Source organism: Pristis pectinata, chromosome 32, assembly GCF_009764475.1.
Source record: "Pristis pectinata isolate sPriPec2 chromosome 32, sPriPec2.1.pri, whole genome shotgun sequence".
NCBI classification, from domain to species: Eukaryota; Metazoa; Chordata; class Chondrichthyes; order Rhinopristiformes; family Pristidae; genus Pristis; species Pristis pectinata.
Window position 1 is genome coordinate 16,450,715 of NC_067436.1, and position 13,454 is coordinate 16,464,168.

At 41.1% G+C, this 13,454-nt stretch overlaps 1 protein-coding gene across 2 annotated transcripts; it reads left to right on the plus strand.

The window, feature by feature from the left end:
* The first annotated feature begins 1,907 nt into the window (after positions 1-1,907).
* Positions 1,908-11,430, plus strand: isl2a (ISL LIM homeobox 2a). Of its 2 annotated transcripts, none has more exons than XM_052042634.1 (6): positions 1,908-1,989; positions 2,210-2,399; positions 2,789-3,045; positions 4,299-4,582; positions 6,419-6,586; positions 11,314-11,430. In XM_052042634.1, exons 1-6 carry the CDS (start codon positions 1,932-1,934, stop codon positions 11,428-11,430), a joined length of 1,074 nt encoding a protein of 357 aa, XP_051898594.1. In that variant the 5' UTR covers positions 1,908-1,931. The 2 variants fall into 2 exon arrangements, with proteins under 2 accessions (XP_051898594.1, XP_051898593.1); XM_052042633.1 differs by having other exon boundaries at positions 1,932-1,989; positions 4,296-4,582.
* Positions 11,431-13,454: the final 2,024 nt, after the last annotated feature.

Below are 13,454 nucleotides of genomic sequence, written 5' to 3' on the forward strand. Positions count from 1 at the left end.
CTTTTTTCGGATTTAATAAAGTAACAAAGGCCGTCTTTGGAATTGTAACGGACAAAGAATAACAAGCAAACTAATTGCCCGATCTTCTGAACACAAACATGATACATTTTCTCGCCAATAGGTTTATTTTTGACGGGTTTCCCCTTGAAACCAAAGTATCTGAACTAAAATTATGCAGCGCGAGTTTCCTGATCTGTTACACACAACAATCGCAAGTTTGTAGCCTTTTAAATTCATTTGTATTTTTTTTTGTTCAGCGAAATTCAGGCATTAAAATAACAGAGGCCTGTGATCTCATAAAATGCGCAAACTTATTCTATATTCCTGGCGAAAAAGCAGCGATTTGTATGATTTGATTCAATGCTGTGTTCAACCAATTAGTTTTCAGAAGGGATAATTCCCCCGCTTTGTACACAAGCTAGGGTTGCAGCAATAATTCTCAGTGAGATTACAGGGCGGGGATGGAAAGAATCCTTCCAAACCCCATCTCTCGACGCCATTTTTACCCCAGAAAATCACTGGTAGCAACTGCTTACTTAACAAAAAAAATAAAATTCATGTTTTATTAGGTGGGTTTTAAATGAGACTGGAGCTTTTAGCAGTCATAAGTAGCAGTCACAAAAACGCTGAATATCCCTGATCCTTGTCGCGATATATCTTCAACCAACAATGCGTTTATGTTAATCGAAAAATAAAGTATTAAATTAAATTTTAGAATGATACAAAACAGGAGATAATTCGGCCCGCCGTGCCTTCGTGGGGACTTTGAAAAAGTTATGCAATCGGTCTCAGTTTCTCAAAGAATTTTCCCCTTCATGTAGTGACCCAATTCCCTTTTTTTAAAAAAATTACTCTATGTTCCGATTCCAGTACTCTTGGAGACAGCGCATACCAGATCATAATAAGTCTATCATTTGTCTCCCTTGTGTCGCCCTTGGTTCTTTTGTGAATTACCTTAAATCTTTAAACCTTACATCCTTAGATCTTTGCCTCTCAATGTCTGTATGTTTTCCAGTTTGACAAGTTTGCATATTTGTTTACAGTTAAGCATATAATTGAAAGCATTCCTCACTTTCTCATACAAATAACACTATTGTGCTAAATCATTGCAATATAATTATTTTAGTGCTGTCTCACTATCTGCGTTCCTGAGTGAATGACAAAGTATATGTAAACATAGTCCTCAAATTAAAGTCAATAATCTCAGGGATTTGAGTATGAATATCCCCGTTGAAGTGACTCACGTGCTTTCGCTTTTTCTTCGGGGAAACAATGAAATAATAGTCACTGGGATTCGACAGCTCCCCAAATCGCCTAACACGAAACGCTGCAAACAGTTGCAAATAAACACTTAAGTTTTACAGCCTTAATTTACAATGTCATGTTCCAAACAGTTTTGAATTTTTAGATACAAGTATCTTTACTGTTGATTTTAACATAACAGTTTAATATAATATAAAATGCACGATCTCTTCTTTGCAAGCATCGGAATACCTGCACGACATTTTAGTAAATGCTGATTATAAAATTCTCATGGAATAACGCTTGTGGCGTGCAGGATCCAACTGGTTGCAAAACAGTTACAAGCTCTTGTCAATTTTGCTGGGGAGGGGGGTGGGGGCGAGTTGGTACTTTTTTTGACACGCACACATTTCTAACCAATCGGTGGGCACCGGTCCATCCAACCCCTCTGGGTGATGTCAATATCTGGGGCTCTCACGTCCTGCGGTGGCTCCTTGCGTCGTGACGCCACAGCGGGACGTCGTGGAGTGCGAAGGGGGCGTGGGAGAGGGGGGAGGGGAAGCACAACGTGCGGAACTGCAGTTAACCCCAAATATTTGTTATCAGACATCCCGACAGTTTGCTGCTGATCTTTCACCGCAGTTTTAACACTTATGGTTGTTGGAATCGGTCTCATATTCCCGTTCTGCATGGTGGATATTATTTTTAACACACCTTTCCTCGGTGCTATGGGGGATCATTGCAAAAGTAAGTAAATAGCTTGCAAACTAAAGCAATAATTATTTTCCATTGGGTTGCTTATGGTTTATTTTTCCTATCAAATAAACAAGAGAGCGCGTCCTTGTGCTGCCTACGTGTATGTGCAATTGCAATCTTTAGTCTCGAATTGTTTAGATGCAAATCCAGATTGAGATAAAGTGCAAAATTGTTGCCAAGTTAATTTTCAGTCGGTGTTTTGTACTGTCAGGGAAGCATGGAATAGCCCTGTGCGTAGGCTGTGGAAGTCAGATCCATGACCAGTACATCCTCCGCGTCTCCCCGGATCTGGAGTGGCACGCCGCGTGTCTGAAGTGCGCAGAGTGCAGTCAGTACCTGGATGAAAGTTGCACTTGCTTCGTGAAAGACGGCAAGACTTACTGCAAAAGGGATTATATTCGGTGAGGCAAAGACGACCTTTTTAAACAAAAAAAAAGTAGAAAAGGGGGAAAGCAAGCTTTCAAAGCAAGTCCGCGAAAATAAACCTGTACCGAGAAACCCAGGATGACATTGCAACAGTTGGAATAGATTTGCTCAGAATTCCGCAGAACCCTCCAATCTGCGGCCCATGCAGTCTATGTTAATGCCAACTAATTAAGGCATTGCAGCTTCACAGACCAGGTCAACGCATTTATGTTTTTTTTTGCCAAATACTGCAAAATAATTAAGGTTTTTTTTATTAATTAACAGCCACTGGTTAAGATGTAAAATGGTTTACTTACAATATCAAAATAAAGGAATTAACATATTTCTAGTCGCAACTAAAATGTCGTATTTTCCTTCCTTGTAGGTTGTTTGGGACCAAATGTGCCAAGTGCAATCTGACTTTTAGTAAGAATGACTTAGTGATGAGAGCCCGGAACCGGGTCTATCACATCGAGTGTTTCCGCTGCGTGGCGTGTAGCCGCCAGCTTATTCCCGGCGACGAGTTCGCCCTCAGAGACGACGAGCTGTTCTGCCGGGCCGATCACGACGTGGTGGAGAGAGCCTCGGCCGGGGGAGGCCCCCTAAGTCCGGAGCCGACCGGCAGGTCCCTCCAGATGGCAGGTAAAAAAAAGTCATCCACAGACAGATTGCATGACCTCCAGCATAAATCTAATAAGCACATTTTTCAATTAGCAAAGAGGTATACGGAAGATTGGGAAAATGTTTGAAAAGCCGCGCAAAATGCCTTACCACAAATAAATCCACACAGCGTCATTTAATCTGCTCAATTTGTATTCGCTGGCAATCTTAATTTTACTCTGGTGTTGTATATAATTTAAGATATTTGATATCTCGCGTTAAACGGTTTTATTAGCGAATATAATCTTCCAGTCTAATATTTGTAACTCTTATTTCTCCACACGGTTAAAACAAATACATTTAAATGAATCCTTCTAACAGCAGCATCCGAGGAATTGGCAGAAAGGCCAGGAATTAGGGTGTAAAAAGAGGAATAAATATTCCTAATTGCTTAACAAAAACATGCATTAGCTTCGTTTAATGATTTTAATCAACAACAATTCTTTGCCTGGAAATCCAAACAAAAAGTTAAATCCAGAAGGGAAATGCACTGCATTCGCACACCGGATACTCCATCTCAGCATTTTGCAAATAATTGGGAGAGATTTAGACCAGTCTTTAGAAAAGCCTAGCGCCATGTGGATTTACAAACAAGGTTGGATCCAAAAAAATATACAAATATTTACTTGTGCCAAAGATTCGAAATAATTGTAGGGTCATTTAAATCTAAAACTCATTATTACACAGTTCGAAGTTAATGCCTCGATGCCGAATGCTTTTCAGTAATTTACTATGTAGGTAGTATATCTGACTATGGACAAATTAATATATTGCGTATATTTTGTATTCAATGCATTCCGTCTGATTTATTTACTGTTCAAAATGTGTACACACAAAATTACTAAACTCTGGCGTGCAAATCGGGATAAGAATGCGTGTTCGTGTGAAGTAAATTGGAGGGGAAGCCTGCATGTTTTGGGGGAAATTTGAGGTTACTTGTCTTCTTGTGAGGATAAGACAATTGTGAGGTTCCTACAAGATGTGAGCCAAATTATCGGATTTTATATATATATAGTCTATACATATATATAGTGGATGTGTGTGTGTGTGTGTGTGTGTGTGTGTGTGTGTGTGTGTGTGTGTGTGTATGCGTGTGTGTAGGGGAGGATGTCCAATCTACCTTCCTCACATTGACCATACAAGGGTGAATCTTATCCGGACGGACCTAGTGCTTTGCATTGGGGTTTGATTCCATTGTCTGTGTGTGTCATGGTTTCGCTGTTGCTTCGCAGCAGAACCCATTTCGGTTCGTCAGCCACCCCTGAGGTCCCACGTTCACAAACAGCAGGAGAAGACAACCCGGGTACGGACGGTGTTGAACGAGAAACAACTCCACACGTTACGGACCTGCTACGCTGCTAACCCCAGACCGGACGCCCTGATGAAAGAGCAGCTGGTGGAAATGACTGGGCTGAGCCCCAGGGTCATTCGGGTCTGGTTTCAAAACAAACGTTGTAAGGATAAAAAGAAAACGCTCCTCATGAAACAAATCCAACAGCAGCAACACAGTGATAAAACTGTAAGTAACAGGCGCCACAAATGAGCGAGAGATTTGTATTTTAATGTATTTAAGTGTTAAGATAAATTAAACTTATTGAGGGATTGTGTGTTCAGCAGTGGGTGTAGTTACGGAAGAAACATACTTATTTTTAGGTCGATATCTGTTCGGTTGTAAGTAGGTTAGCCCCCTGTATAAGAAGCAGAAAAGTTGAACTCCCGATGAAAAGAAAGCTTTTAAATTAAACTCAGCACAAAAGGTTCAGTCGAACCACACGGTCTAACGTTTTAAGTTTTTAGAAAACTTTAAAAGAAATGTTTTAAATTAATGTAAATATCCCTAGGAAAACTTAACAAACTGAAATGATTGGAAGGTAAATGCTAAACGGAAGCTGGGTTAACTGGATATTTAAACAAAATGTTACATTTCTTAATCTAATAAAGGAAACGAGTTCCTGTTTTAAAAAATGATCCCACAACCACAACGGAAGGTCATTTGTTTATTGAAAGGGATTTTTTTTTTGGAAGGACAAATCTGGACGGGGACGCGTCGGGCCCAAGTAGAAAGTCAATGATATGTCCATTACATCGGATTAAGCGTGGACACAGATGTCACACAAAGTCAAGAGTGATAGTGCCTTGGGGGGAGGGGAGGGGAAACTGTAGAAAGGAATGAAAAAGAAATGTAACTTGTGTGAGTATATCACAGATTTCTTTACTGTTGGCGGATTTCTCATAGTAATCCCAACACCCTTGCGGCGCAGATTACATTGATACATACATGCGGGAAGTATCGGGGGAATGCTTGCAATCTTTAGGAGAGCTCGTTCAATTTTACTTATTAGTGGAAAGGCATACACAAAGATGTCGTTCTGGTTAAAAGTCGAATGGGATAATCTGCTGAAACAATGCTTAATTCGTTTGGATTTTGCTGCAGATATATTTTGCAGTGGCGTGATTTAAATGAGCAATTCTACATCTGGGGGTAAATGAAGTAGGAATTTACTAAACGGCAAGGATTTAGCAAGGCTTTACCCGGAGCTAATGCCAAGAACAGGAAATATCTCGGCGGCTCAAAGCTCCACGAATGACATGATGTTGTAAATTTGTGACTGGGCTTTCTGTGGTCCGAGGGAACCCGGGAGAATGGCGCGCTCTCTCCTCGCTCTGTCTTGCTTATAATCCATTAAAGGGAGCGGCCTGCGTTTAGTGCAAGGAGAGGTGGTTTTATTGGAAATAAACAGTTTATTTAGACAGGCGCCACACGGAGGGAGAAAGAGGCCGCGTTTGTTAGACTCCCTTAAACACGCTGGATTATGTATCGCCATTTATTGACTTCGCTTCCCTATCAATCTGGGGAACGGTTATCGTGAAATGGCTGTTAGATATATTTTCTAGTTTCATTCAATATTAGGTACGCGCCTGTGAGCTTCTCCGTGTTTATATGGCAGTTTTAATATGTCTGTCTCTGACCTCTATTTATCCAGATCCAGACATCTACAACGATAGGGGTAAATCAAATGCCCCATACCTGTTCAATGAATTTTGTTTATCGTGAGATGTTTATATTAAACTGTACAAGGAGAAAAGAAATGCTTTGTGTTGTGAGGAGGGTTGTTTAAACATTATATTAGGAGCCTGTGATATTGTTCAAAACATCTGATTTGTAAGGTACATTAGGGTGAAGGAATTTAATTCACGGATATGTAATGAAAATTCTCCAATCAGGAGGAATTTGATGTTTTTCAAGGAGGGTTGCCCTGTGCTTGGTGATACTCTCTCTAGACTTCCTGTTTACTCCTGGTGCGGGGAGAGTCTGGGTGAGGTAAAGGTCACACTTGCCCTTGTCCTACCACAGAGCCTGCAGGGCTTGACTGGGACGCCAATGGTAGCAGCCAGCCCCATCCGACATGACGGCTCCATCCAAGGGAATGCTGTGGAGGTGCAGTCGTACCAACCTCCCTGGAAAGCACTGAGTGAGTTTGCACTTCAGAGTGACCTGGATCAGCCTGCCTTCCAGCAACTGGTGAGTGTGGGATTGTGTTGCAGGGAGGGAGGGAGGCGCTTGTTAAAGCAAACTAGTTGAGGTTCTAACAATAACCAGGGGGCTTGGAAACATTATATGTGTACTCTGTGTTATGTATGCACAACATGTATTCAGATACCATATAAAATATCTGCAATATATATCTCTGTAAGGTATGAATGTACAGTCTTGAATATAGTTCTGCATTGCATTTAGAGACCTTGTGTCAAATATTTTTAGATTTGCTATCAGGTATAGGGTTGTGAGATTCCATGACTATCAAATAAAAGACAGGGCAGTTTGATTTCTGTGGGTTGGTTTCATAGGTCATGTATAGCACATCACCACCATCAACTGTACCTGGGTGAATTTAAAACCGTAAAATGGGAACCATTTTACCTGGCACCCAGCTGGAAATTAACACGCCTGCCTTGAGAAGGAATGATATTTCTATAGAGACACGTTCCTGTTCTGTTTTTACTCTAGGGATAACTGAGAATTTGAATAAATCTCTTAGTAGCTTGATCTGATTTATATTTGATTTTGGTGTCAATGGAGGCAGTATTAGGATGCAACTCTGTCCTCTCAGTGGGTGAAGGTATAAAGTTCTAGTGCAGGGTGCAGGTAGATGTAGTGCGCATTGACATCTGCTGAAATACCATTCCCGGTTCCCCACCACCATCTTGTGTTGCCAGACACACGTGTACAGCCCTGATCTTCAACATGGCTTCCAGCTGACATAATCATGTCATAGACATTTATGTACATATATGTAGCTAATAACATACTTCTCAGCGTGTACTGCCCTGGAATTATTGATTAAGAGGAGCTGAAGTATCACCAGCACAGATAAGCCATGCCTATGCACTCTCTATACACCCAGGGCTCAAAGGTTCACACCCAGTACTCACTGGATCCCAAGCTCTACTCCATTTGGTATTAGTATTTTGTATTGGTATTGGTTTATTATTGTCACTTGTACCAAGGTACAACACCATGGGTTGGTGGGCTTCAGAGAATCCAGGACACAATGTCAAATACCCATCATCACAGTGCATCTGGGCATGCTAACTAGGGACTCCATTATAATGAGTTAACATCGACTGCTGACCAGTTCTTTCCACCTCTATCATAGCTCAGAAACATTTTGGAAATAATAATCAGCATATTCAGTCATATTCCTTGCCTTTTAGTCCTTCTATTCCAACAGTCAATAATCACAAATGATACCATAGTTACTCCATTCAACAAACTGTTTAGATAAATGAATGGCATGAGATATGGGATTTAAATGTATATGACTTGGAACATCCACATTACAAACGTATACAGTATTTCTATATAACAATGCATAGTCAATATCTAAATATAATCCATTAGCACAAATGTGCACAGTTTACAATTATGCATTTTGTACACTTTATCTAGAGAAGTTCTGATGTGTATAGTTACGTATATGGACTATATTTCCAAATTTATTTGGAATGTGTCTTCATAGATGATCAGACAGAAAGATTTACAATGTGTTCATACTGAAAGCTCAGAGAAAAGTGCAGCATATCCCATTCAAAGAACATTTGTAGTTGCAGATTAACCTCCAGGACACATGGATGGCCTTTTTCATGACTGCACCATGTTCTCTTTCACTATCAGTATCAAGAAAACTACAGTTAATGTCTTCTCCCACAATCAGAATCAACAACACCTGATTGAAAACAGTCCACAAATGTTGTTAACTTGGGGCCAAATTAACAGACCAGGTGCGGAGGAACAACAAATGACCCTTACGACTCAGATGCTGATCTGTAAGATTTTAGCATATTGCTTTATGGCAGTGAAACATAGACTACATACAGATGCCAAGAAAGAAGGTTTAACAACGTCTGTCTTCACAGTCTGCAGCATATTCTTGGCATCTCATGGAAGGAAAAGCTTCCAACTCAATAGACCTCTCAGAAGCAAAGACTTCAATCATCCCAGCATTAATGAAGCAAAGCAAAGTTTGTTATCTTGCACAGGGTGAAAGGTGGCCTCATCTTCAAGGACACACCTTTGGGATGGTGCCACATCAGAAGACCACTTGGGTGCCCAAACCAACTTAAGATGTTACCGAAAGGGATCTGAAAGCTTTCAACATTGATTATACAAAGTGGGAAACTGCAGTTGGTGACAGAAGGGAACGTTGACATTGACTGTGGGTTGGAATCAGCCAGCAAGACAATCAGTGCTTTTTATAGCTCCATTCAATCCAGTACCATAGGCAAGGCTACAGAAATATAAATTACCCAACACAATTGGGCAATGACACCTTCAGTTATGGCATGTGGGAGACTCCCTTAAAGACAAAGAATTGGCTTATTTGGTCATCAACAGGAATAAAGTACGTGAAACAATCTGACCAAAGTTTGGTAGCTGGATAGCGATCATCTCCAGTGGTTGGAAGGATGGCATCCAACCAGCCAACCATATATAGTATTTATGCTCAGCAACTAATTAGGTGCAATGTAAATTGCAGTATGTTTCTGTATACGTGATATATTTGTATACAGGATATACTGACAACATGTATGTACAATAGTATAACTTGCCGTATATATCTGTAGACTCCATTTAATACATAATATGTGCGGTACAACATACATGTACAGCCGATATCCTTGGACAATATATTTTTGAATGGTGTGCATGGTTTTAAACGTACAAGCAAATGAACTCGCATTTATATACTTTGCTTCACATCTCTGGGCATCTCCTAAGGTCAAGGAATTGCTTCTGGCATTGCTATTTTGAGAAAGCCAGCCTGTGTTTTTGGTTGCCTTAGTCATTGGCTAAGACACAGGGAGAAGTCCTGTGCTCTACATTTGATCTTTAGGTTCATGGAGAGGACCTCAGCTTAACATCTCATTGTGAACTATGCCAAAGCAGCACTCCCTCAGCACTACAGTGGAGTGGCAACGTGGATAATAGGTTGGCTATCATATAAACAATGAGGCTCACATTAACTGGACAAGCAGATGGCCATTTTGAGCAACAAGCACAAGGTCAGGTTAATGCACATTTTGAGGGATTTTAATTTTGAGATGAACAGCTTCTTAAAATCTGTACAATATACCCACATGTTGCAGCAGTCCGGGTAATGGAAAGTTGCCCTTATGGGATTCACAAATTACTACCAAAAAAACTGAGATACAGAATAAAACATTGCTGGTACAGAATTTATGTGAAGAAGAAAATAGCTAAACACACACAAAATGTGAAAGAAATGACAAATGTTGTCAACTTCGGTCAAGTGATCACATTACACAAAATGGTAATATGCACAGTTTTGTAGGGATGCGACCCCCGCATAATGTGGGGATGCATAATAACGGCATTCTGCTGACACTCACCACTTAAACATACTGGGCAGTGTGATGTTCCTGTACCGGCCCAATAGACATGAGCTAATCACACAGGAACATTGGTGTTGATCATTCAGTCTCCTTGTTAATGCTGGGGTAAATCTCAAGTACTCCAGACAACCTCTCTGGCCCTGAAAATTAACGTTTGGAAGTGCAGACCCTAATTCCGTCAGATTTTAATTATTATTGGAGACAGTTACATTTAAATAAAGATAAATAAGACACCTATTTCACTACCTCTCACATTTTTCTCTTTCTCGTTTAATCCAGTCTGTCTTTCCTTCACTCTGTTTCACACTCTCTGTCTGATTTGACGTTGAATTCACTATCCCTGGTCAGAATCTATGAGGCTGAATTATTGGTTTTTCGGTATGACTGTTTAAGTGCACACTCGATTGTTTCTCCGAATTACTTAGGTCCCAGATGTTTTCTGGAGAGGGATCGGATGCTAGGTGAGGGGAACTGGCCGGGCTATTGAGTGTTTCTAATAGAATGGGTAGTAAATAGTGTGAAGGATCTGGATGTTGGTTATAATCCAATTACAATCATATTATATGATGGAAGAAGTTAGTAAGGGTTGGATAAGTTTAGACGAACCTTTTCCCCACCAGTTATGATGGAGGTGCCGAGATCCACGCTGTTTGTCTCAGACGCTCCCCTTCACGGTTTGAGATCAAGTGGAGGAGAGAGAAGACACAAAATAAAAACTTCTGATGGTAGCACGAGAGAGTCAGTAAACCCTGGTGTGGAAAATGGGGAATTAGGGTGTGAGAGAGACCACCCGAAGGAGGCGAGATCCTCAGGTGAAAACTGCCACACGGGGCTTGAGTTTGGAGGAGATTTGACACTAGATTCTTGAGGACCCTGTACTAGTTATCTATGTATCCTTTATATTTTACATTGCAGAATGCAGAAAGAAATATTAACTTTAAACAAAATACTTCAGTAGGTTAGCTCATGCATAGTTATTGAAATAAAATAATTTCCTACCTGTCTGTAAGTATTTGTTGCATTTAATTGGATGATGCAATTTACGTCCAGATGTGGTCCCAGTGTTTATTATCCGACTGAAAACGTGTCAGCTCCAGATGTGACATGTTTTTACAATCCGACTTGAAGCGTGTTAACTGTATAATTTGTGAATGGGAAATACTCTAATAAAACAAAGGGAAATAGACAGTTAACAGTGATTTTAATATTCCCTGGCTCGTTTGGTAAATTACCTGTGAACACTCCGGATTTTAATTGCATGTTTAATAATTTACAAGCCACATGTTACAGGGTGCAGCGAGCCGCTGTGTGAATGTGTGTTTGGCGTCTCCACAGGTAACTTTCTCGGAATCGGGTTCATTGCCGAACTCCTCTGGAAGTGATGTGACCTCTCTGTCCTCGCAGTTACCGGATACCCCGAACAGCATGGTCCCCAGCCCCGTGGAGACGTGAGGTGGGGGGCTGCACACCCCTCAGATCCGGCCGCCGCATGTTCCCAAAGCCCTGCATGATCAGAGCGCAGCTGCAAGCAACAGACCGTTTCTCCCCGCTACCGGTTTTATACATGTACCACTCCAGGAGACTCGCAAAGACTGCCAAAAACAAAATGCACATGGATTTTTTTTAAAACTGCCACTACAGAACTCCTCGTTGAACCCACGAGTTGTAAATATTCTACATTGAAGCCAAATTAGGTTTTCAGGAGAAGAGACAGACGGAGAAAGAGAAGAGGTGGACGCCAGTGTCTTATGTTCAAACCATCCCACGGAAGAGAAGGGAACAGTTTTTTTTAATGCACAAGACTGTTGGACACCAATCTTCCTGATTGCGGCTTGAAGTGTTGCATCTCATCTAGTGTCGTGAGTACGGACTGTTTCCCATCAGTGAGGCTCCGTCCTTACCAACCCCCTCCCATCCCTCCTCGCCGCAGAGGTTCATTTCATATTTCATTCTCCCCAAAGAGAAACACGACCAATCCTGCTCCCCTTACCTTCACCTCGGTTAAATCAGCATGACTGGAAAATCGTATAATTACCGAAGTCCTCCCCCAACCCCGTACACAAGTTGTAACGTATATATGTACCAATGTTAACGGAGGACAAACTAAGTCAACCCCTTAACGGAACGGAGTAAGTTATTGCTATTTATTGTAAGAACCACAATTGAAACTGAGATTAAATATTTGATCTTAATAAACAAAATAAGTATCAACACTGCAATGTATGGGTTTGTAGAGTGTACGCTAGTTGAAATTCCTTATTAACAGCACACCACAGATCCGGGCTCTGAAGCGGGCAAGACTCTGTTTCGGAGTTCGGAGTGTGTAAGGTGAACTTGACTGGTTAAACTACAAGGTCAAGCTGTAGCCGACGGTTCGGCTCAACTGGTCTGGGGAATTTGTTACTGAGAGACCGGGCAGTCTGTTAGATTGTGAAGGGGTTCCTGTAGTATTGCTAAAAGAATTAGAATGTAAAATATCTGAGGAAAAAGTAAAATTTTATTGCAAGAAATCTGGCGAGGAGAGACGGTCACTGTGAGAACAGCGAGTCTGTTAGATTGTGAAGGGGTTCCTAGGTATTGCTAAAAGGATTAAAATGTAAAATACCGAAGGAAAAGGACATTTTTTCTTTCAAGAAATCTGGTGAGGAGAGACTGTCACTGAGACTAGGGAGTCTGTTAGATTGTGAAGGGGACCTATAGTAGTGCTAAAAGAATTAGAATGTAACATATCTAAGGAAAAAAATTCTTGCACGAAATCTGGTGAGCAGCATTTTAGCTATATACCACAAGTTCAGGCTGATGTAGTAAAGGCGTTAGTAGAAATTCTGATTTCACTTTGAGAGATGCGAGCAGATTCTCAGTGTCTGCACGCAGCTCTGGGATTGGGAGCGAAATGCGGACCATTTCGGTTTCATTTCCACATTACTCCTCTGTTCATTAACAAATGCAGTCAGACAATTAAACAAAGATACCTCAAACGCCAGCACAATTTAATAGGCGTATTTAATAGCGAGCGTTAATTCCTGCAGTGCTTGGCGCAGGAGAGTTTAACACCCAAGTTATGAGCAGAATAGTTCCTCAGGGAAGACTCGAAATGACAGACGATTTACAAACAGGAGGTTGAGAAATGAAACTGTGATTTCCCAGTAAAACTATTTCTGTTCCATTCGACGTGGAGCTGTAAATCACCTGGGAATGTTTATGAGTGACAACTCGGCCGGGTCAATGAGATACTGCAGGGTAGGAGCACCATGTGCGTTCCACCGTACAGTATCACTAGATGGTAATTAATATATTAAGATTAATGAACGGGGGTTATAAAAGGACCCGCGTACCACACACGCGGAGCCATAGCACAGGCTGCCGAAGACTCCAGTGGGGAATATCAATCATATCAGTTCACTTGCAGGCTATGTATTTATAGACAGACTGGATTGAACAGATGTATGCTGATTTTCGTTTTTTTTAAACTTACT

Coding starts and splice junctions, on each gene's coding strand:
- isl2a (XM_052042633.1), top strand. CDS start 1,932: ATGGTGGATATTATTTTTAACACACCTTTCCTCGGTGCTATGGGGGAT. Junction 3,046..4,295: donor CAGGTCCCTCCAGATGGCAG/GTAAAAAAAAGT, acceptor GTTGCTTCGCAG/CAGAACCCATTTCGGTTCGT. Junction 6,587..11,313: donor AGCCTGCCTTCCAGCAACTG/GTGAGTGTGGGA, acceptor GCGTCTCCACAG/GTAACTTTCTCGGAATCGGG.